The following is a 27029-nucleotide window of genomic DNA, read 5'->3' on the forward strand; positions in this document are numbered from 1 at the left end:
TTAACTAATTAATAAATGACACTTGCCAATGTTAACTCAACTCTCAACTTAAGTGAAATTATAAAGTTAAATTATAACTTTATAATAAGCCATTTAATAATTAATGATAATTTGGCCACTAAAATTATAATAACTCTCAAAATACTCATCATTTAAATATGTTGTCTGAAATAGGAGTCATGCCTATTATTTTTCCATCTGACCAAATGCACCTTCCAAAAATAGAAAGGGTCCATCTCGATCAACACCAACTTATCACAAATAGTAAGTACATAAAATTAGCCCAAACAAAGTCCGACTTGAGCCAAACGAAGACCAACCAATAGCTTACTGAAATGTGGAGAAGATAAGACCCTCCCAAGCCAAGCCATTGCCACAAAAGACCCTCTATCCACAATAATTAGCCTACAAGAATCAAAATAATAGGCTAATCCCTGAAACTCCAATGCTGGAAAGAATGGGGACATTACACCTCTACCGCTTTGCCTTCTAAAATATAGTGCCTTTGTGCATGTATACATAATAGGACTTTCACATAAATACAATGTCTTTAAATAATTATATCACCTACAAATTTTTCATTCCCATGAGGTTTTCAAATGACTCCAACAATCAATCCTATGGAAGTAGCACAACTGGTATAAGTGAATACAATTAATTGATTGACATGAAAATTTAAAAATCGCCCCTAAACATTTTTTGTAGGACATAAGTGACATTATGGATAAAAGTGAATAGGAAGTAATTGATTCACAAAAAAATAAATAATGCTTGAAAATTTTGAAATCTCTATAAATGAATTGTTTCCATGATGTCGGTGACTCTGTCTACCAATTCAAATATGTAAAGCTACCGACACAAGGTATATAACACGTTATCCATTGTGAAAAATTGGTAATCTAATAATAATTGGTGGAAATGACCTAATGAGGGTATGTTTTAAGAAATTTAACATAAAGCTCTTCAGTTTTTTATATTCGTAACTTGATTGATGGAAATGATTACACCTAATTGACTCCAAGTTGTTGGCTGCCTGTAATCGATAATGATGATCAGCAAGATGACCAAAATTAAATCCTTGTAGTAGAAATTCTCATATACATCCCTTCGAGGCAATACATGGGCATATCACACGGGGCCACATAGTGACTCGGATGCAAGGTTACCATCTAAAGTGTTTGAATAGATTTAAAAGAAATGATTGATTTGCCGGATAAACATCAAAATCTTCTATCATTACGATTAATTTGCACTCCCAAAAACTTTGAATTAGAAACAATTGATTGATGCAATGAAAACGACAAAATATTTACTAGAAAGCATCAATTGTTCACAGTCCCTATCAGTGGTGTTTTAAACTTTGGAAGATAACAGTGCAAAAATCTCTATAGTTGTAGCAATTCTATATACCTCCAAATTTGACCTTGAATTCACCTTTGTCTTAACCAGATGAAAACAATCCTGCCAATTATCCCACTTCTGTTGTGGACTCCGCTCCTCTTTGCCCTTTAAATTTTCTAGAAACTTCTTGACAATAGCGTGAAACACAACCCTAAACATTCATACACAGTACGCAAAATTACAAATTTCTAGTAAGAACAATGCAAACAAAAATGTTGCAAGAGAATTTACCTCCTATTGGATTAAAACAACAATCTGCCTCTGTTTCTGCCCCGCCTTTGGATCTCTACCTCTTCTTTAACATTGCAACGAAAGAAAAACCCTACTCCAAAAAATCAGAATAGAAGCGACAAATGTATATTAGAACATTGTTTTGAAAGAACCCTACACCAGATAAGCAAAATGAAACCCTACAGTCGATTAAGACACGACTACTCCATACCTAGTAAAAATGGAGGATGAAACCAAATTTCCTTCCCTGCTACCAAAGAATGGATGCGAGCTGAGAATGAGCGATAGATGAATACATGAGGGCAAATTTAAACTTAAGGGCACAAACTTGATTTTTTTTTCTATTAAAGTAATAAATGGAATAGGAATAAGTATTCCAATTCCACCTATTTAGGTGGAATTGCATATGCCCCTTTTTTGGACAAAATTGGAATACTTATTCCTATTGTATTCCTATCCACAATTCAAAGTTGTTGCACCCAAACGGAGAATAAGAATACACAAATGCCTATTCCAGCAGTATTCCCATTGCTAAACAGGCCTTAAAAGAATGAAAAACTCTTCCCGCTTAATAATAGATACCAAAATAGGGGAGGTAACAAAAAAAGTTGCCCTGTATAAGCCCAAGGTACTTCCATTGATTTGAAATTCAGAGATTTTGAGATAACAAGGGTAGGTCTGGGAGTATTAAACCAAGAAGCACTGGTTGAGTGAATCCACTCAGCATATGCTGATTCAATCCCGAAAAGATGCAAGGGAAAAGAAAGAATTGAAGCAAGTAATTAATACAATGACTGAGTACCGATTCCCTTGATAGTTCTGGCGTTCTCCTCCTGGCCCAAGCACCCTAAAGCTTTGATCCAACGTCATTGGACATTAAAAGGTTGTTGAACCAAATTCAACGAGGCAAAGTCGTGGTAGCTGCTGTAGATGAATGGATAGATGGTGTAATCCAAAAAGGTAAAGAATTTCTTGAGCAATGTGCAACTATCTTCTATGAGGCTAATGCTTTACTAAATGAGGTACGAGCACAAATACCCGCTTGAGAAACGGAGAAAGTTAAATGATCAGCCATAGTGATACAAATATCCAACGTGGAACAATATGGTCTAGAAAAGTTTTTGACCGAGCACCCTTTCAAGATAGTAGACTCTAGTATACTATATGTGTTAAAGAGAAACTAGATTTGGAGATGCTTAATCTATAGGCCTGCTATTACCAATGCTCAAAGTATTGAAACTGAAATCAAACGCATGTATGCCGGGTTTACTAAAGATATGTAGATAATAAACCCCAATAGGGAGATCCAATTTGATGCAGGGAATTCTGATATTGAACCTTTGTTGAAATCTTTTGAGACCAATTTAAAGGTGACCAAAGAAACAATCAACCTCACTCCTACAGATTTTACAAAGGTAGCATAAATTGAGTCTATGTTGACCCTTTGAAGGGATCACTTGCCGGAATATACAACACAACTCAACATAATGAAATGGGCTTGTGATATGTGGAAGGCGCGACTGCTGAGCCTAAGGACTGCCAATTGAAGTGCGCTTCACTGGGGGTGTACTATAGGTGGAAGCTTGCGCGAGATGCAGGTGGTGTCAAAGAACAAGTCGCGAACGGACGTCATGGTTCACCGGCTTAATGGGTCTCTTTTTAATGTGTTTTAAATACTTTTGAACTCAGGGGACATGTGTCCCTTGTTGAACTTTTCTTTTTTAATAACTGCTTTTGTTAATTGTTGAGGGGGTTGGGTTTTCAAGGAGACCCCCTTGGACGTCAACTATTTAAGGTAGATCTGAAAGACTAATTAAGGGTTAGAAGAAAAAGAAAAGAAACCATGCTGGTTTTTTTTTGTGCTCTTTGTTAGTTTATAGCCAAATGTTATCTTTTTGACAACAATAATAGAAATGATTTAGTATTTGGTATGTGACAGATCTCTTGCGATTGAACTAAGAATCATTGCAAAATGAATGAATCATAAGATTCATTTGGAACTGTGTGTTTAAGGTTTAATTTAAGAAAGTTTCTTTGAAGGCTTTTCTTTGAACTCTTTGGTTGATTCTGATCATTGTTAATCAGTGATTACTTGATTCAGATATCATTCTTATCTTTTGAGAAATCTATGAATGTTCAAACACAGGAAGAACTTTGCGTTTTTTTGATTAGTTATCATTCTTCTAACTATTTGTCAATGACTATTCATCCAAGAATGGGTTATGTCACCTTTAATTGTTTTCTGGTTAAAAACAAGATTGTGTGTTTAGTTTAAGGATTCTTTGAATATCCAACAGGGGAGCTGTACCTCATAAGAATTCAGAGGGGAGGTAGCTACTGAGCCTACCCAATTGTTGTGATCTCTATTGTCTTCAACATAAAGCGGGAGATAGGGTCAGTAAAGAATCATTAGTACGGAAACAAATCTGTTTACTAACACATAGATTAAAAAAAGTGCATCCTTATAAATTTGTGTTCAATACATATTGTTGACCACAAAACAAATACAACATCTAAATATATATTTAGTTCAATTTTTTTTTAATATTAAGATAGTTTTTAAACTGAGTACATCAAGTCAGAGCCATAGACGATAACAATTACCAACCAAAAAGGAAAAACCAGCCAGCTGTTGTCGATCAGTTTTGTCTCTTCTGAGACATGGACCAGACTATAAATAGATTACATATACAAGTATCAAAAACCAAGTTCCCTCAAAAAAACATGCTAGACTACCATATCAAGCCCAAGCCCCAATGATATTGTTGCTGCACTCCGTTTTGTCACTATCATATCTCCCTAGAGGAGGATCAACTGCAAGTTCAGTGCTGATTGGATCATCTCACAAGGGTCCAACTTCCTCTCTCTAATCCTTGATCTGCTTGTTCCCTTGTTCAATGTCTATCTGCTTCTCTCTGGTAACTCTTTTTAGGTCTTCCAGCTCCTCCTAATTAAACATCTCAGAGTATGTATCAAAGTAGTGTGCATTCAGGATGTCCTCCTTGTGGAGGATCGTAGAACCTTCCCTCACTAGGATCATATATTTTTCCTTTGGAACTTCTATAGTGGCAGCAACCTGTGACATAATATGAAAATGGACGAGTTTGAGATTAAACTCGAGTTTGAGATTAAACTCAGTAAGGTCACGCTTTCTATTCTGCAAAAACCTTTTCATTTCTTTGTCTCCAGATGAACCAAAGTATTTCAGCTGAGAGGATGAACTGGAACTTATTCATCTTAGGATCATAAGATTCAACAAAACCAGCAAGAATTTCGTGCCAAGAGGGACCAATTCTAGAGTTCCACCTAACAGGATGACCCCAAAAAAGAAGAAGACGCAAACCTTGGAAGAATATTTGCACTCAAAAAATAAATGCTCAGAAGTTTCAAGACAATTGCACAAAGAACAAATAACAGGCTCAACACCAACAAAAGATAAAACAGAGCCAAGAACTAGTTTTTTGAGAAGCAAAATCCTACAAAAACAAGTTTTCTTTGGTTTAAGTCGTGAGAGCCAAAACAAATTAAAGATGGTTTGTCATCTGGAGAGAGACCAACCAATTCCCAAAGAGAGATTGATCTTATTAATTATTCCATTATCTTCCTTCAACATTTTATAAATGTCTGGTAGAAATGTCAAAGAACTTCTTGCCCTGGGGATGTTAATCTGATCTAAAAATTGATCAGTATTCATAATTTAGCTTGTAAACAAATTGCTAGTAGCTTTAGAAATTAAAGAGTATTTTTTTTTCTGAAATGGAAAATTAAACTTGTAGCTAATTTCTTCCTAGGAACCTCCTAATTCTTTAGGAGTACAACACCAGTCCCATTTTACACAATGCATTTTTTTATGTCCCAAGCCATCTGACCAAAGAAAATATCTAAGAATTATTTCCAATTCATTAGTTTGGTATTTAGCGAATAACCATGAGGATGCATACTAAATAGCATGGAATGCCAAAACTTTGTGTACAACCTGCATTCGCCAACTAGAGACAACATATGGGTCTTCCATTTGATATGTTTCTTATCCATTTTCTTGAACACTCAAGTCCACAGCTCTTTAATGTAAGGGTCTAATGAAAACAGGATACCTAAGTATCTTACAATAGTGGAGGGACCTGTTGGGTGGATATTTTGCAATTGACAGTTTTGTGAAAATCTAGTTGCAAAATAGATAAACCAGCCACAACCTATGAGACAAAGTCTCTCCTACCTTAAAGGGAAGGCTCACCCTTCTCACCATTCCTTCGATCTGTTGGTTCCCATAACTGCAAATTGGAAATCTAAGAGCTTGCCACTTCTCTGATAGGACTTCTCATTCAATTCTGGCCAACGAACAGAAATAATTTTTGATTCCCTCGCACTTCGGGCTCCACTACACTTAGGCGGGTAAACGTTCACCTCAAACGCTGACTGTCTGGTTCAAGGCTTTTCTATAGCGAATTTGAACTTTTGGAGTTCTCGGATTGGCAAGGTCCTCAAACTCAATTAAAATGAAAACTTGATGCTGAGTGTTTGAATTGAATGAATTGTAAAGGTTTCAATAATGGATCTGATGCTTGTAGAAGGAATATATAGATTTTTTGACTTCAATAATAGAAAGACCAATGCCTCTGCTCATCCGGGCAATCGAGTCAATTTCAGTGAATTTTCACATACAACTTTATAAAGTTCTTATGCACTTATACCACCAACAAGCACTTATACTGCTAACAATTAAATAATTAAGATGCGACAAACCAAATATTACGCAATTTAAATCAGTCTAGATTGAACTTTAACTCCATTGGTAGGGAGACAAATTGGACACAAATACGGAAACAACTATATATTTCACAATATTTGCGATAACATTCAAGATGCTAAATAACCATGTCCACTTATCCGATATTTGAATTTCAAAAAATAATTACAAAGGATGATTCATCTGTAGTTTAAATCTCTATGTCATTTAAAAATAAAGAAAAAATATTTTATTTTATTATAAAAGTAATATAATTGAATTTACATTATAAAGTCATATTGAGCTCCTTATCCCTCCATACCAATAATATAAAATATTTTTTTGTAGAATATGAATGTTGAATGTCGAATATATCTCCTTTTTCTTCACCGTCGCTCCATATTTATACTTGAAAATACAAAGGAAAGTGACTTTTAATATTCAAGTCACGCCTCTTCACATATTATTAACATTAACCATATATTTCTAATAGAAACTAACCAACCGTCCTCTTTTGGATTGTGTTTGCCTAACCATGACTGGTATTTTTATTGTTTAATACTTTCACTATCGTATGATTCACTTTAGCCATGATAATCAAATGAGGAAATAAATTCATTAATATCACTGGCTTGTTATCCCCATTTCTTATGTTGCTCTTGAGTTTCAGATGCAACTATATTGAAGAAATTACAATGAACGGATTTGAAACATTCCTGTATGTTTTCCAAACTTTGGCGGCTGCTCTGCTTCTGTTTTTGTGCCGTATCAAGCATTATTGTTGCATATGATTGGACCTGTATATATATTTTCCATATTCAATTTGTATAATGGTTATGGGGATATGACGCTTGTTTCATATCGGGTATGTTTTAAACCAACATGTGAACTTCTTGGCACCGTGAATGTAAAGGATGACCATGTCTTCAATAATTACGGAGGAGCTTTCTCCTAATATGGACTTATCATGATTCAATAATAATGATTTTTTCCCAGTCTTCTCATCTTCATGATATATATATTCCTCAGTTTGTGTTACTTCCTTTGTGGTTTGATATTCAAAGCCTATAATATGTTATATTGATGTAAGTTTATACAACGGATTGTAATATCCTTCACCTATGGACATGCATGTATATACTTTCATCATTGTTTTAGGTTGGAACTAAAATCACGCATGCTTGCTAGGCAATTGCCATGACTATAGTATAACACCTTCGCACTCAATTGGTATGAAGCAACATTCTTCTGATTAGGCAAGATCTATGTATACAATATAAATCTGAATTCCATCGAGACTTCTTCGAGCATTTGCTTCTCTATCACATAATAGAGTGGAGCGAGGACTTCATTCATTCCTTGGACATATTGAATGGTTCATCTTTAGAAAATATGAACAAAATACACTTCACGGTTCGATGACTGCAGAATTTCTAAAAGAGAAAAGCCAAATCTGGATGTGTGCCATTAATATTGCTGTTATTTACCCCTGCAATCACCAAGCTTTTCAGGTATCTTGTATCTTAAACGTTATTAGTCAGAGAAATCCAAGTCATGTTGGACTTTAAAACTTTGCATCTGGGGGTAAAATCTGGAGATGAATCTTCATCTAGAAAGGAGAACAACCAGTTGAAAGTAAAGAAAACATTTATCTTTCAGATGATGATTCATTTAGAATTTTTAGAAGTGAATGAAATGCTGAAGACATCCCTATGATGTTTTGCAATGTTCTATTCTGTTCTGTTGCAACATTTACAATTAAAGCATCAACCAATCGCATTTATTTTTGGTCACTTGGTCTAAGTCCTCTACATGATGAAGATGTTTGTCAATCACTGCTCATGATCACTCTAAAATATTCTTTTGTGTCCTGAACTATGATTTAGAACATTCTCATGGTATGTTTGATATGAGATACTTTTGTATGATACTGAAATGCATGCAATATATATGAATTGACTTCCTTTTTTCACATAATTTTGATCATGAATTATAGTGTATATTGTTTGAATATAAGTAGTGGGTAAGATTTAAAGATTTTCTCTTTACCGTGGTGCTTTTGAATATAAAATTTGCCAAAATTTAGAGTTTCATCAGTGGCTCTTTCTGGTGACATATGCTTCTTGCGGGCATAATGAGATTCCAGCTTTCTCTCGAGGAGAAGACTGAGCATCCATGCTTCACATGATGCACGGTAAAATTTGGGTGGCCCCAGACCCCCCAAAAAGTGAACATCAATCCTTTCCTCTACTGAACACTCGATTCTGATCATGTAACACCTTTCTTCTGATCATAATATGCTTTCCTTTCATTGTTTCAGTCTGCCGCCCAAACATCAAACTTGTAGTGGGTGCGCCATCCTCATTGATAATACTAATTGCTTCCACTTCATAAATGAAGTTTATGGTATCTTTCTTATGTTCAGCCTTTGAGAAATCAATAGGTACACTACATTCTTTGCTGAATGGAAGATTCTTTTGCATTTGATCAGCCCTACAAGCGGCTAGATGAAGCTCTTTTGCTTGAGTGTCTTCACGTACACAATTTGTGCCATCTCTACACTCCAAATAGTGTCTCTCCTCACAAAAAAGTTTCAAAGATGGTTCATATTCAGGAAATGCTACCTTTCTCTCATCAAGAATTCCATCAGATGTGACACTTAGAAAATTTTCAGAACTATTCTTCAACACATCCTCCCCATTATGCATGGCTGATTCCACCTCACCTTCACATGTTTGATGTACCTCCTGCTCATAGGATGGACCGAAAGATGTTTCACCTTCTGAATACACTTAATGAGTTTCATCAATTTTAAAATTAGACCTGCTAACTTCATCATGATGCTGATGGACTTGATTGCAAAGAAAATCCTCTTCAAACAATGGATTTGAGAATATAGAGAATTCAGCCATACTATCATGAGAGCTTTGCTTTGGATCAGCAAATGTATCATCAACACAACTAATGTCTTCATTAACATTATCTTCTAAAATTTCCTCTTGTTCATACACCATATGATGTTCTACTTCATCCTCACTATATGATTCCTGTGAATTACCATCTCCTTCATCCAGTACCCCTTTAGAATGCACTGATCCATCACCTTGCTCACCATGGTGATTTGAGAAAAATTTGGACCATTTCTATCAATATGTTTCTGATACTCTATATCTATCAAGGCTGAAATCTCCTCCACACTAAGAGAATCCTCTTCCTCGTTATCAAATTCACTGTCATCTGTAGGCATATAAGTATCATCATGGGCTGATTTTCCTTCAGAATGTTCAAAATTTTCATCTCCATTCAAATCTGAAACTTTACTTGACTAATATATTACTTCAGTCTCGCATTCATTTTTCTTTGAAACTAGTTCATTACCCTTGAGTTTGAGAAAGTTAAGAAACCGATGATCATATAGGAGGCCTAACTCCCACATCCTATAGAGAAGATCAGATGATGGAGGGTCTGTATTCTGAAGGTATTTCTTGATAAGCATTAAACATCCTCATAAAGAATTGTGTTGCAGATTCATCTTCTTGCTTTTCTAAATTCAAATATGCATTCAAAGGAGATATATAACACGGACTTTCATCCAATATTTGGAAGAGAAGCATCAAATCAGGAACTTTTGGCGAGATCCCATCTCACGAAATTTTCTTATCAATTCCTTGCGTGAAGGCATGACGTTTGAAGGTACCTCCTGAAAAATATTCAACATCCTTACGAACAAATGTGCCAATGTCTCGTCTTCATATCTTTCTAGTTTTGAAAAAGGCATCAAGTGGGTGTATGTCTACTTCCTCCATGGCGTAACATAGATCTGTTTCCTGATCATAGTACATATTCTCCATAGTACACGATCAAATCGCTTCCTTTTGAGTCTTTTGCCTCAACAGAGTTACCAACTGAAAATTGTATTGAATAGAGTCGGCACCTCTTTCGAGGAATGTATTTACTTATGATCTTTCGGGTTCTCATTTTCAGCAGTGTACGCTTCCAATCAAATTGTTACAATTGTTTTTTGATCCTGATCTATGAAATTTGAAACTTTGGGTAACTTCACTCTGATATAAATCAGGTTACAATAGATTTTACAAACCCTACCAATGCCCTAAATATCTACTCTCAAACAATGCAAAATGTAGTAGATAAAAACCTGGAATTGCTCCCAAAATATGAATTTTCCTGTAGAAAATCACTGTAGCAATTTACTATAGCGACGACACTGTAGAAGTGTTACTGTAGCAATATCCAACTTATTCCTTCTCCACAAATTTGTCTCTCGACGACAAATTCGGCACAATGAAAAGACTGATTTGTCTTATCCAATAGTCGCAACCCTTCGGAAGATATTTCACCACCTCAGTTATGCAAATCAATGGGAGTGTTCGTTCCCAACGATCAATGTAACAACTACAGAAACCCTTGGCTCCACAAGCTATCTGGACGAGTAGATGACAACATATTTGATGTATAACAATGAAACTATCCTCCCTATTTATTCTTTCCTCCAATAGATGGACCTCCTTCTACAAGAAATAAAAATAATATTAAATTCCTCGTTCTAGAAGATTCTCTTAATTTATTTATTTAACTTTAGTCACTTTTAATAAAATTAATCAAATATAGTCACCTTTTAGTTTTAATTTATTTAATGACTTTATAAGAAATTAATTTAATCAATTTCTCCATATTTCTCCACTTAGCCTTCGGAGAATGTAAAGGCTAAGAACTCCACTGAGATGATAAAAAGATGGGGACATTACAATATGCTTCTATTTCATGCTCTCTTAAGGTGAGCATGATTCTGAATTTCCATGAGACAATGTTGGAGGCTCTTTCAAGACAATCATCAAACCTAACACCATTTTCCTTTTGAAGAACGAATACGTATATCTGAAAATCAAATGATAGTTAGATATCCTTTTGCTTCAAATCTGATCAGATCTTCCTTAGACTGGCTTGGATACCATGTTAAAGTTGGATGAGATTTGAATGTATTGCTGTGGATGCTTGTATCGACACTTATTTTCTGTATCTCCACAAATATCAATTACTGCTATATATATAGTATGAGGCATGCCTCTATGTGGAGCATGTCCACGTAGAGACATGACTCTATGTAAGCATGTCTCTTTAATTATTATTTTGGCCTTCAATAACATGCCGATTAAATAGCTGTGTATGTATTAGCTAATCGATACACATTATCGATTTTGATTACATTATCATGTGTGATTAATCAAGATTCAATACATGTTATCGATATATGATTTTCTTTATTATTGGTCCACTTTATCAATTTTGATTTATTTTAATTGCATAATCTGATCCATACTGAATATCGATTAACACAGGATTAACTATAATTAATATAATTATAATTATATGTATGTTCTTAATAATATACAAATATACATTATTAAATACATACGTATGGTTTATTCATAATCATGTTTCATAGATTAATATATTAAAGCAAGTAAACTTAATTAGCATATAAAGCAATTAATCTGATTATATCTTGTAGAGGATAGATATCAAAGGCCTAAGGCCGATAGGCCAATTAAGTATTTGATTTCATCGATTAGAATAATCTGACCAAAGCTACAAGACATTGACAACTGTGACCCTGAAGCAAGTGGAAAGTTGACGATTGTCCTATTTCTGCCATCCACCCAGCCATCAAATAGAATGACCTTTCTTTTGTCAAATTCTCCTTTGTTCTTTGCTAGTTGGCAAGTGTTAGGACCCATCTTGCAATAACGAATCACTCTATTCATGATGACTTGGAGCCTTCAACCCCTTAGTTGCCATGGTCAATGGAGTAACCAATTGCTCCCAATATCGGGTAGAAGCAGCAAATATATTATTTCTGATTGGCAGCTAGTCAGAGAAATTACAGAATGAAGATTTTATTTCTGACCTTGATTAATTGCAGGGAATTACGATAGCTGCTGTCTTCAAATACAGTCATACAACTGGTGCCAATCTTCGCAAATAGCGGGTGAAGGAATACAGATGCTTTCTGTTGCATAAGAAAGCCCAACAAATACTCCAATAACTGAAGTCTAATATGCAATGTTGCAGCTGGGGATACAAGACACAAAATGCTTCTTGCATTTCATATGTCAGTCATTGCTTCTTTCCCACAGGCAGCAAGAGTAAAGGTTATGTTTGATGTGCATAATAAGGAAGTTGCCCAGTCAAGAATCACCTGAGTTGGAATGTTGAATGCTTCGCATCCTGCACCAAGTGATACCTCCTTTGGTATAATTTGGATGTAAATATCAATCGACTTTTGTATCAAATTATCAGTTTCTCTGCTACCCTATGGATAAAGAGGGCGTCTTCCCTTTTTTAATGATTTTGAAGTCACTTGGCATGATGTAATTTTTAGTGGTTTTTCAATTAATCTAAACCAGTAGTTTTAACAATGATATTCTGCTACTTACATATGGAGGTATGTCACTTTTGACTAGCTGGTACATTCTTGTGACACAAATGAGAAAATCAAAAGACTGAATCTCTGGAGGACAGCTGTAATTGATTCAAACATACTTGTTTGGATCCCATTTAATCATGATTCAGGTAGAGATGGTGTGTGGTGATAAACTTGAAATTCTTGGTCTATAAAGGCTTCAGCTCAGCTTGCTTGCTTTTGAATTTTATTTTAACCTTTGCTAAATCATTCAACAATGTCATCGATTTGAAACTAAACATGAATTGGCCTTTGCATTTGAATTCCAATTCTCTAATTATATAGAGGTTTCTCTTTGTTTCAAATTGTGCGGTTTGTTAACTTGAGAATAAGTAATGTGGGTTGTTATTCTAAACCAAGATTGGGGCTGTGCTATCTTGCAGGTTCAAGCTGTTGTAAAGAAGTATGATATCCTCTTTATTGCTGATGAGGTATGTAACTAGCTGCATACATTTTTCTTTGGCTGAGCAAAAGTTAATCTTTAATAAATTAAAGGTGGAAGCCCAATTAGCTTATATGTTATCATAATTTCTTGAGAAGAGTTGAGTTGAGAAATGTCCATCCAAATTACATTTAAAGCTCTAAAGTGTAGCGTTAGCAATAAACTGAAAAAGTATTAAGTACTAGACAAAGCTGTCAGGAACATGACAGGGTGCATGGTAGAGAACATAAATGACTGGAAATTTATTAAATATACCCAAATATTATCCAGAGGAAGGAATATTCTTCATTTTCTATAACTAGCCTTTACAGGGAAGGAAGCCAATGTTAATGACCAGCCTGATGGACAGGCATGTCAATGTTTAATTTAAAGCTGCAGGAATTCCTGCTGAGAAGTTAGACACGTTCTTTTCTGTAATATATTCAGTGATCTCTTAAAAGATGAAAGAGGATTGTAATTCCGTCCACAATTGAAAAGGAAAATGCATCTTCACATTGAATAACAACGGTTTGAGTGTAGTTATGATAATTACATTCTGCAATTATACTCATTCACTGAAAGGTCCCCCTGTCTGAGTTCTTGGAACTCTAATAACTTTTTCTCAATGGAGATTTGTAACAACCATCTTTGTTTGAATAACTCTACAAACTTAGTCCACCCGAGGTTGGTGAGTTTGAGTTGAAGCTAATCCTTTCTACTCTCCCACCAGCCTACAACTTGTTCGGTTAACTGATAAGAGCTCCAAACAAGTTTTTGGGTCTAGTGTAGTCTCGAATATTAAAGTACTTCTCCATTTCCGTGAGCCACGCTTTGGCAACATCACCAGGGATTGTTGCATCATGTTGAGGAGGCTTCACCTTTTTCATATCTTTTGATATAATAGTTGTTCCCGAGTTCCTTCCTAAATCATGTATATCATTATGGGACTGTTCTTCCCTATTAGAAAAGGAGGGATTGAATCTGTTCTCTCTGATCCTAGATTATGATTTTGCTTCTTTCGCTTTGGATGCATCAATTTCCCCAATCCTTTGTTCTAAGTTTCCAATCTGATTTTATGTCTTTTGCATCAACTATAACAATTATTCAAGTGTCCCGGAGGGTGTCCTAGGGTTCTAAGGGGTATCTTTGTTCCTAGTGTTTTCCATAATTCCAAGATTTAAAAGAAATTATTGTTTCAATTCTAAGTTACCTATTCGGATGCGGATTCCGAAGCAGATTCTAGAAGCGGATACGGGACGTGGGGATTTTTTTTTTTGGATGCAAATGTGGGAGGAAACATGTATATTTTAAATATATATATATATATATATATATATATATATATATATACATATAATATATATAATATTAATATATGCAAAGAAATGCAAGAAATATACAAAAGCAAATCATTTGATAATATGACTATGAATCTATGATACTTAACCCTTTATCAAAATTCAAGATATTTCAAAATTCATATGATATATCAATATCAATATGTGCTTGTCCAACATTAGCGTTTAGTCTTGACTCTTAAACAATAAGTTCAAATAGGTCATGTTCAAGATTCCAACAAAATAAATTTTAAAAACATAGTTAATGATTGAAGTCTGAAGATTCAATAAATCGGATTTTGACTCTGAATCATAGGGATTCGCAAGAAAATTCACGTTCTCATTATCATCTCCAACTGCTGAAAGATCATTTGAACCAAGCATGCTTCCACTTATGCTAGATGCACCACGTGCCACACTATGATCATCACAGTCTCCAATTGTAACAAGATCATGAAGTGTTGCATCCAAATCTGCACACTCATGGGCTACATCCCAAACCTTTGTTGCCCCTTCCTTGTAATGATCATTCTTACGTGACAAAAGATGCAAGTTGGTGTGGACAAAGACCAAGTCCTCAGCTTTCTTGGAGCCCAACCGGTTGCGCTTCACTGAATGGATAAAGCAGTATGTACTCCAATTCCTTTCAGCAGCAGAAGAACTAGCAACCTATATAGTTGTCACAAAACATACAATTGAAAGGTAAATTAATTTTATAGAATGTGTGAAACACTAAATTCTAGAATGCAAGTTTAAAACAAATTTACAAAAGAAAATAAAAAACTTACTTGTGATAGGACCTCGATTACAAGAGGTTGAAGATGCTTGAAAGGTTGACCATACATGTACCACCATGTGATAGCTCCCATTCTATTTTGGTCCTTCAGTGCAAATGGAGAATGCCTTAACCCCAAAGCAAACAATCCAAATTCTTCCCTCACTTTTTCATGCATTTCTTCTAGTGGGAAGAGTCTTGTAAGAGCTTTGTGGCACCCCTTGGCAACCTCCTCATCCGCAAATGGTGCAACTCTATCTGGCATACCAACTACCTCCTCACTATAGTACCTAGGAGATAAGGCATATGCAAGGAGGTGCAATGGGGTAGTCATCTTATTCCAGCAATAGTGGATAATTGCTTGCACTTGTTTGCATAAGGCTTTGCATTGTGTGGGGTCACTCTCATGTGCTTGTATAGAATGTTTTACCTTCTCAACCATGGTGTCCATGCCATCGTACACATCCCCCAAGCAAGGTGTATCTGTATCAAAAAAACAGAGCATAGTCATGATGGGCTGATGGGCTCGGTGAAATCCAATACATATACCACACGAGCCCACCAACTCTCATTCAAGATCAAATCCCTGATCCTTTGTGCTCTTTCTAAATTTGAGATCTTCCATACGTCGCATTGATTACCGATGACCATTTGACTTAATGCATCTTTTACCTCAAGGAGTCATCTCATAACAATTGTATGAGATGCAAAATGGGTCTCAGCAACCTAAGCAAGTTAATAATATGTCAATTGACAATATAATTATAAATTTGAATTTCTAACTAAATTACAAAACCATGAAACTTAATAATTTAAAAAAATTAATTTACCTTCAGCAACTCCAATTTGGAGTATGTTCTAAAAATGGATTGACATGTGGTGGTTGGTCACAAACATTTGTATGTCCTCCCCCTCTTCATATATTTTCTTCACCCACTCTACTTCAATGCCAATCCTTTGCATGATCAAGTTAAGGGAGTGAACAGTGCATGGGGTCCAAAAAATATGGTCATACTGACTCTCAACTAAAGCACCTACACCCCTGCAATATTTGGCATTGTCTGTGACCACCTGTACCACATTCTCACTACCCACCATTTAGGGCATAATTATGCAAAACCACTTTCTAATTGAAGCCAAAAACTATCTAGGGCACAATTATGCAAAATCATTGTTTAATTGAAACCAAAAACCATCTATGGCACAATTATACAAAACCATTGTTAAGATAAGGTGTTCCAAAGGGATGTGGCAGTCCAAATAATACTTTTGTTAAATGAAGGGTAGGATAATAGACTATTTTGTTAAAATGAAGGGCAGGATAATAGAATAGTTGTTTTCAAGTGGTGTCAATTGGTGACGGTTGGTAGACTTAACCAACCATGGGGTCTATTTGTATTTGTGCTGGAACAAAGTAAGTTGTTGTCGTGTATTGGAGATTGTTATACTATGAAATGTTATATCATTCTGCCATATCTCGCATTATATGGTATGTATTCTCACTGATTATTTTTGTGATGCCATCTCTGACTCATGTCTGGTATTATTGTTGAATGGTTATAATTACATTGTACTGATTAATACATTTCGAATTATATATCCAACACCCATGAAGCAAAAACAATCTGAAAACAAATGACAGTATGATAGAAGATTCATCACAACTATTTGACAAAATGCACATGACACAAAACTTGATGATTTAAGAGCAAAATTGCAAGGAGTAAAACAGTGGTAAAGTTAGAACCTATTGGGGTTCTTATATAATTTGATTTGCAAATGTAAAAAGCTGATGGGCAAAGTGAAATTCGATTTGTTTTTGAGTGAATGTGGACATGCAACATTCATAAGAAAAGATTTCCTAGAGAGGTCAGTGTTACCAATTTAACATACCTCTTAAATTGCTATGTTATGCTTGCCCTTATACTAAGTTGTTTTAAGTTGCTGAGCATACATATTACAAAATGAAATGGATGCAGAAAGTAAAGTACAAAAATCAGTAAACAAGAAAAATTGATAATTTGTATTCAAAATACAAGAACCAGAACAATAGATTTATTGAAATATTCAAAACTATTTTGATAAGGTACAAAGTGTTCAAATTTTACACAGTACTTAATACCATGCATTTAGATACCACACAAGCATTCTTAGCTCCTAACATAATGTTTGAATAAACACATTGTATAAATAGAAAAGTACCGATAAAATAAAGGGAAAGGTCTCCATTGCCTGAATGGAAGAATCGTTGTTCTGAATGTTGAAGGTTTGAGTCCGCATCTCCATCTGTGAATAGCCCTACAAAAATGAAAGAAGAGGAGGGTCAGTTCATACGAACTGAGCAATGGAAATCTTTCCAATTATCTCTACACTACTGTTCCTACAACATGGTTACTCGGATAACTATATTAAAAGATATGAAGGCAAGAGAGATATCTGAAAGCAAAATAAGTTTTTTATGCTAATGAGTTTGTTTCATGTGCAGATATACGTATGAAGTTGAGGTTGTTGAAGGATCTTGCATAAATTATACGCATGAAGCCTTTTGATTGAATCTGTAGAGGCAAAGACTGAAGGACTAAGGAGGCTATCGAAGGGACGCATATGTTACAGGCGTGAAACCTTTTGGTCATTTTATGTAGAGGCGAAGACTAATGACATGGGGAGACTATTGAGGGGGCATATGTGAATTATAAGTATGGGACCTTCTAGTTGAATCAAAGCAGAAGGTTGAAGACGCGAGGAGATTGTCAAAGGGGCATACATATGTTATAGGTATGAAACCTTTCGGTCAAATCATAGAGGGCATATAGAATTCTTAGTCTACAAGCTGGAGAAATTGGAGCTTTACAGTATATAGGCAAAACATGGCACAAGATGTAAAGAACAACAATTCTCAATTATCAAGTTCAGACAAAATATGTAATGATAAATTTGCAGTACTTAGTTGCTGCTATTGAACGGTTAAAAGACTAAATGGAGGAAGTCATAACAATAATTACAGCTACAGGAAGTATGTAAGCTTCTATGAATATGATACTTTGCTGTTACGAAAGAGAAACATTCGATATTATATGTATTTTCCAGAATAACAAATTAGTAAGTACAGTTAAACAAAAGGCTACTCAAGTTGCAACTAAAAGTAGAGAACAACAAATAGAGAATGAAGATTCAAGCATTTTATTGGTAAGTGTCTACTGAAAACAATGAAAAGCCATGCTGTGAATTTTTTTTAACATTCTTGAATGATAGAGGCATGTTATATTACAGAAAAACCCTGGTATTACAAATTTACATTAAAAGACCAGACCATCATAACTTGGAAGATGGATTTTTCTAGGACTGATATAGCAGGTACACTTGTATGTGAACTGTCAAGAACAACAAATTTATCAAAAGAAGCATAGAAGCGAGAATTCATGTCAGCAAATTGGAAAATTGCTTCGGGAGGAGAATGATTTTTGGTCTAAATCTGATTTCTTTAGTCAAGGTTGCTGTTTATTAAATTTTTATTCTGATTCCAGTAGTCTATTCAAGCAAAAAATGGATTCAAAACAATGAACAGATTTCCACCAGTCATAGTAAAAGACTAAATACAACAGAGGGCAAAGAATACATATAACCAGAGCATTCACAATAATCTCCAACCAAACATAAATTCTGAGCAATTATGGCTATCAACAAGTACTCATTGTTTAAATCAACAATGGAGAATGACAGATTTCATGGATAAGGTAACAGCTCAACAAGTAACTCCATGAAGGAGTGATGAAGCTACAGTTTCATAATAATAGTGTGCAGATTTCCATTCAACAGCAGAAATAAAGATGCATGAGGGTTCAAACAGCAAGAACCCATATTGTAACTCTAGCACTAAGAAGATTGCAGAAATATTATGCAATATGGAACACGTGCCATCAAAAGAGAAAAGAAAACCTCATGGTGATCATGCTAGCAACAAGTAGGCATGAAATCACAAAAACAACAGAAGGTTACCCCACAAATTCTTACAAATATTCCAGCTCATAGCTAATATAAATGGAGCCACAAACAAAATCTACATCAACAGCGAGAGTGGTGTTTAACAGACGTAAAACTCTCATGAAATCCACTAGAAGAAAGATGGCGTCTATAGAAACTGGCAGAACATAGAAGAAGCATGGCATCCATCCAACAAAAGCTTTAACAGCAAGTTCATTGCATTGAACATAGCAAGGCAAGCAGAAAATCACAAGAGAAGACATGGCGGCGGCTAGGGTTTGAAGAATTTCAGCAAAATATCTCTTCTCATATTTCTCCCAAAACATTTGTATGCCAAAAGACCTTCATCTTACCTTTTGAAAACCCCTTAATACTTCATTTGATATGATTTTTGGGTCTGCCCATAGATGGGGATTTTTTAAAAAAGTAATATTTATTAACATATTAAAACTTTTTTTGTTGAAAGTTTTATGTTAATAAATAGTTGTAGTTTTATTTTTTGTTCTAAAAATAGAGATGGGAATTATTATTAAATTAATTGATTTATCAATTAGTTAATAATAGTTTATACTTTGAACAAAAAATAAAATTATTATTATTATCTACATCGATCATGTAATTAATATTAATAAATTGATATTTATAAATCAATTTGTTAATGTTAAAGTAAATGCAATAATAATAATTAAAAAGGGAGTTAAGGTGAGTTTCATTCTTTCTAATGCCTAAATGCAAGGGGAGAAGTTCAGTGTTTATTTTCGAACTCACAATTCGAACTCTAGACCACGGAGTCAAACATGGAGCTATTTTTGGAGGCCAAGGGCAATTTGAGTTTCCCATGTAGTGATGGAGCACTTTAGTACTATTTTTGGCGATTTATGGAGCAGTTAAGGCTAGTTTTGCATGCAGTTCATTATGGGAGCCTGTTTTATGCATACTTTGCATATTTTTGAGGAGTTTTACATGCTATATTTTTGGGTTGATTATGAGATCCAAGTTAGGGTTTTATGCATGGTTTTGAGGAGCTAGAGGCAGTTTTCCAATTATCTATCAATTGGACATGTGGTTGAGAGTAGTTTTCTGGGACTTCTTCATAGTTTGTATCATTTTTTACTTATTTTTTCTAGGCATGATCTTGAAATCCAAATTAGGATTATGAGCTCTATTTATCATACATTCACCTCATTATGAGGGATCTTCTTTTGGATTCAAATTTTTGCGCATTACAAATTTTGAGTTGATTGTAAGAGCAATTTGTAATAGAGGTTTTTTAGCATTGGTTATATAGATTCAATGATTCCTTCTCATTGATTCCTGTGCAATATTGTGGATTCTTTACTTTTATGTTGTGTTTGTCCTTCATTTAAGTCATATTCCTTATTGCAAATTTGAATCTTGATACATTTGATTACAGGTCTTTGTTTGTGTCCATTGTTATTTTTTGCAGAAAATTGGTAAAGCTTAGGTTTTCCTTTCGAAGCAAAAGATTCCAGTCCTTGCATAGAATCATTTTTGTAATTGCGTGTTTGTCTGAGTATTGTGAATCAATTGTGTCTTGCATAATTTGTGTTGATTTGATTAAAGTTACATTCAAAATCATCGGTGTATCACCTCATTTAGGTTAGTGTTTATTAGTTGTCATTCACTTCTCATCCATTATCTCGCATATAATTTAGGTTTTAGGTGATCGCTATTTAGGAACTGTCCTAGCTTCTAGAGATTCATCTCTCGTTTTAGGACAACCCACCACTCGGGAGAGTTTCCATGTTTCAACAGGATGGCTAGATTCTGCATCTTGTTATAGGTGCAATCCTGATTAACAACAGTCAAAATTCTGACCTCCCTTGTAACAGAATCCCATGAGGGGTTGAAATTCCAGTTCCACCCTTAGAATTAATTTCAAATGTCCTTTGGGATATGTACTTTGTATTGAGAGTAATTAAATTGAGTTGCAAGTCAGGTTGACCATAGAGAAAGGTGTTGAGATAAATCTAAATGCAATTAGGTCAGCAATCTAAGAGGGAGGAGAGTCAAAGTTAAATGATTTGTGCCAATACAAATGGTCGGTATCCTTAATCTTAGTTGACATGACTATAGGTGGACGAGCCTATAAAAGAAAGGATGAGCGCCTATTTCAAGCCAAAATTCGATGCAAACCCAAAAACAAATCACCAAGGTGTAGAGAAGGCTTGAGAATAGGAGAAAATCACAATTGAGGCTCAAGATTAATTGTTTGGTTGCATTCAAGAAGATCAATGTTGCAGGCTGGAAGTAGTTAGAGTTATAGCGGACCTAGAGCTTGTAAAATCTCTAAACTTTTTCCAAGAAATCAACCAGGTATGAGCTCGGAATTGATTATACAATGTGAAGCCCTGATTGAACTAATGATTTTTTAGACATTCAAGGAGAAATAAGATGTTGCAAACTCTTTAAAATTAGGATTTGGATAAAAAATCAGGAAATAATTTTATAAGATGTATGAGGTTGATGATTTGTGAGTCACAAGATGTCTTCATAAGTTGATTTCTTCTAAATTCCCATTGAAAGTGTTAATGATTATCTTCTTACCAAAATACTTTACATCTAATACTAATTTTCCTCTTGTTTTGCAAGGATCCATGCATGAAACAAGATCATTTACAAGGCGATGATCAAGTGAATGTATGAAGAAATGAGAGTGAGGACAAGTTGGAGCCATTGCGACATCAAGGGTAACATGGAGATGGGAATGGCATCACAACTTCAAGACTTTAAGCAAGATGAAAGAAAAAGAGTTAGGATTGCAATTACCAAATTTGAAGTCACAATTACAATTGATTCCAAGATCAACACAAACGAGATCCAATATCGACACGAAAAATGATAGCAGTTCAAGGACCAACATGATATCTCAAGACCAAGGGCAATTTCAAGTGGCATGCAAAGATAATGAAGAGGTTATGGTTGGAAAGATAAAATAAAAGAATTGAGGTGTAAGTGCAATAGCATACAAAGAAATAGATTATGAGATGCCTTGCTTACATATTGCCTCAACAGAATCATTTAATGTCTGATAAAGAAGACATCATTGATAAGATGATCCATGTTTTATATTCAAATTTGTTGGGACCTCAACCAAGGGTGATGATCGAATTGCAAACATACACGTCTCATTGATTAAGGAAAGATCAAGTTCAAGATACTCAGACAAAAGTAATTTCAAGAACATGTTAGTGAGAAAATTTCCAAAATTTGGAGGGGCATGAAGTGAACTTGAAACATGGATTGCAAGATAAACATCTTGATATGTTACCCACTCATCTTCAACCAATCAGAGGATTCCAATCTCACATGCCCAAGCTCATCCAATTAAGTTATTCCAAGTGGCATATGGGGATGCATTTAATGTTTTACTTCCATGATTTTTCTCATTAGTTCATCCTCAAATTGATGTGTATCTCAATGCAATGTAATTTTATCATTGGTTAGCATTTAATGCTTATAAATGGTGATTAGGAAAAACCCTAATTATGGTTATTTTAAATAATCTGGGTCGTTGATCTTGAATCAATTTGATTCGGCCATTATACTTGAGACCTATGAGGCTTGCTCATTTAATGTTATTTGTGAATGTCACATGGTTTCCATACTTCTTATGTAAAGTAGAAGTTGTTAAGTACTTGAATAGCTAAATAGAAGATATTATTGTTGGTGATTCATCATGAAATTTATGTTCATACATTTTGGTACTTTTGTATTACAAGTAACAATGCAAGGTTAACTTCAAATTTTTTATGCTTATTGATTTGCATATCTTGTGGTTTTGATGTGTTTGAACAATTTGAAATTGTCCACGCATCCTTGAAAGATATCACCCTCTTTAGTGTAGTTGTCTTAGCGAAACAAGATCTAGTTTAGTTTCACCACATATTCAATATCTATTGCATTGGTAGCTTAGTAGTTGTTGATTTTTTTGTAGCTTTAGTCATATATATATATATATATATATAAAATTTTATTATTAAGGAAATCATTGTAGTTGTTAACGGTTGAAACCTGATTAGAGATCGAACATGAAGAGACAACTTTTCATGACACATATCCATGAACTGGCATTTCTGCACCTTATATGTCTGCTCATGGATATGTCTATTCATACCCTTTATAATGTAGATCTGAGCCCAAGGAAAGACATCAAAATCAATGTGTCCTGTCCTTTGGAGTTTAATAACTATAATTATCAGATTCAGAATTACAAATCAATATTCAGTATTTATCAAGATTGAATTGTCATTTCGTACACAGTTGCAGCAATTGTCCTACTTAAACATGGTGTTAGAGCCAAGCTGCAAATGTATCTTGTTTTTCTCTGTTTGGGAGGGATGTTTAGATTCACCTGCAAAAAAAATCCATAAAGAGTGTTAAACCATGAGAAGTTTGATACGTTGCAAAATATAATTTTGACAATATCGATCTGCAATATGAGTATAGTCTCTGCAATAGATATATTCACCTTGATCATCAATGATGTGTCGATCTTTTCTAGATATATGATCACTATAATAACAAGTTATGTAAATATGTGACGATATATATGTTAAGACTTTGTCTGTAAGTTGAATCACCATCTTTGATACAACCTATTGATATCAAACTTAATATCGTATATGTGTTTGAGATATATTCAGTGATGTGTTCGCTAAGGTGGAAAGAGGATATAACTACCTAGTGATAATTTCCCTATGAGAATTTTGTTGAAAAGTGAAATTATCCCTGACAAATGCGGACTTAGGATTGGTTAGACCCAATGATCATTGCTATGAAAATTGGCTTATTCAAGAGTAGTTGACCCATATAAGGTGGCATTCAAACATATTATAAGAGGTGATAAACGTGGCCTATAGAGTTGCGGAGTAATCAAAGATACATCCCAAACAATAATAGAACTTGAGGACCAAGAAAGAGATCTTGAGTAATCATGACCCAATTGCCGCCTTGTGCTTAATAGCATCGATTGTCATTCTTAGGGAAGGTATGTGACAATAGACATTACTTTTCACACATTAAGAATGAAGTAATAACATTAACATGTACCATCCAAAAAGGAATCGAAGTGGATCCACTGCCAATTAAACATGATTTTAGGCAAGAAATAAATAACGAATGAGGGCAGATAATAAAGGCAAAGGGCAATACGTCAATCATAATGCCCCGTGATAATTTGGCAATGGAGGGAATTCAAAATAAATTGGCTTGTTAGTTAAAAGTGAGAGCCAAGACCATTATATAAACGCAAATCCTTTTTTCACCACCAAGTAAAGCAGAGGGAGTAATATATGATAATCAGAAAATAATACTGAACAATCAGTAGAATAGTGATTCCTACATGGAGAGGAAACGATACAAGAAAGTATTATGTTTAGACACTAATTCTAAAGACAAATTCGTGTCAAGTTAAAGACCACTATATATATATATATATATATATATATATATATAATATCAGGCAAGGTGAAGATTATAAGAATATGCTATCAAGTAAGGAAGAGAGATAGGCCAGCATACAAATCAAGAATGGTGCAACTAGAAACTCTTATAGAGAGAGGACTACACAAGAGTGAATTAAATCAAAATTGAAGGGAAGGTTATAAGGAAGTTATAAGAGTATAGAGAGCTTCAATTTTGAAAACTTTATAGTCATCTGATAGAAGATGAAAATATAACAAGCAAATTTGTTTATAGTTTCGTAAGCAGGGAGGAACTCCCTTACACTTAGAGCTTAAAAGAAAATCAATCTGACATACTAAGGGGATTCATCGTTCCAGCGTCATCCATTGACTACATGAGATAAGTATTTCTGATTATCGTATCTTGAGAACTATCTTCATTATATTTTTGTAGTTAATCTCTTATTTGTATTTCTATATGTACTATAAGAGCTATTTTCCTAGATCCTTTATTTTCTCTCTAGGGATGTTATTGCAAGAAAAGTAAGATTGATATCAAATTCAAAGGGAGTTTTGCACCTGATCAGAGGCAACATTGGATGACGAACTGAGAAGATTGATATTCAGAGGGAGTCTAAAAATCCATGTGCGACTACATGATTTAAATAGGATTGCCCCCTGTGCACATTATGAGGAATTCCAAATGATTATCACTTGTATTTGTAGAAGTTATTGAAAGGTGGCGATCTTATGATAGCTTAGTTTTCTATTATGATGAATATCTTGTGATGTCTAAGCAAATCATGATAGATTATATCTTGCATGGTGGATTAAGTTCTTAAATAAACCATGAATATTCATATGGTAAGTATTATTGAGGATACATGTGTACATACCTTATGAACATTTTGAGTATTTGGTGATGAATGTCATGCAATTTGATGTTTAGGAGGCCATTACTCAGAGTACTTGGTGAATATCATGTGACTTGATGTTCAAGAGACCATTACTTAGAGTACTTGGTGAATATCATGCATCTTGATGTTTAGGCCATTACTCAGAGTACTTGGCAAATATCACGTGACTTGATATTCTAAGGCCATAACTCTTGATATCATGGAATGATATCTATTGGCGAATATCTTCTGATCAAGGATATTCTTGAACATGTCGTTCTTGATATTACACTGAGGTAATATCATATCCTGTGTTTATCCTGCCTAGCTTATATATATATATATATATATATATATATATATATATATATATATTATATTTAATAACTAAGTTACCAAGGTTCGCCCTTGGACCCCCTGGACTAGCCCAGGTTCAAATTGTTCAGTGGTTCGGGGCTAGTTCCATGCTGGTTTGAACTTATTGGAATCCAATTTGAACCTGGGCGGACCATGCCAAAAACCGGTGAACCAAGTTCGAATAGCACAAGCATTGGATAGGTTACAGAACACTTGATCAATTGGATTTGGGTAGATGCAGAGACAGGAATGGTAGGAGTCATGAGGGAGTAGGTTAATATTAGTTATTGGTTATCACCGGAGCAGTAGATCTCTTTCATCAAATGATAGCCCATTTATCTCTCCTAGACGTGATAAGACAAACATGCACAACTGATAGACTTTTAAAACTTGTGCCTTCTTTCACACAAGAGTAAAGAATACAAAGAAGGGGAGACAACGAAGTGGGATGTAGGTGTAGAGGTTGCAAACTTGGATTCTTCCGTTGCTCAGCTTACACTAGATGATTTTGAAGAATTTGATGCCAATACCATTGTTGCTGCTATTGATCCCATTGGCCGTAGATGTATTGCTGAGTCAACTAATGCTGGAGAAGAACAAGATGAAGATTGAAGAACTTAGAATATTGATAGATTTTTATTCCATAAGGTGAACAATGAACGTGAAACATTATACTTGAATGTGCTATTATGATTTATTTTTAATGTTTTGAATCTTTGATGTTGAATTTGTTACTTGAACTATATGATGGTATGATCACTATGATTACAAGTTTATGGTGTTTTTATTGTTTAAATGCGTTTATGCTACTATGCTACATTCTAATTTTTACATGTTCTTGTACTGACGAACCCAAACCCCTCTCTAAAATTTTGACGAACTTGTGAATTGGTTCTTGAACTTCGTACTTGGAACCCAACTTGAACCAGTACCTTAGTTTAATAATATATATATATATATATATATATATATATATATATATAAAATTTAATATTAT

The 27029-nt window shown here is 34.6% G+C and overlaps 1 protein-coding gene across 2 annotated transcripts in view; it reads left to right on the top strand.

The window, feature by feature from the left end:
- The window catches only part of POP2 (Pyridoxal phosphate (PLP)-dependent transferases superfamily protein), a 269455-nt gene that overhangs the window by 116999 nt on the left and 125427 nt on the right, over nucleotides 1–27029 (top strand). For both annotated transcript variants that reach the window (XM_089818181.1, XM_089818182.1), the window contains exon 12: nucleotides 13223–13270. In XM_089818181.1, coding sequence (XP_089674307.1) covers nucleotides 13223–13270 — 48 coding nt within the window. The remainder of the gene's footprint in view (nucleotides 1–13222; nucleotides 13271–27029) is intronic.

Source organism: Cupressus sempervirens, chromosome 3 (genome assembly GCF_028749045.1).
Source record: "Cupressus sempervirens isolate cs-2001-9-10 chromosome 3, ASM2874904v1, whole genome shotgun sequence".
NCBI lineage: Eukaryota > Viridiplantae > Streptophyta > Pinopsida > Cupressales > Cupressaceae > Cupressus > Cupressus sempervirens.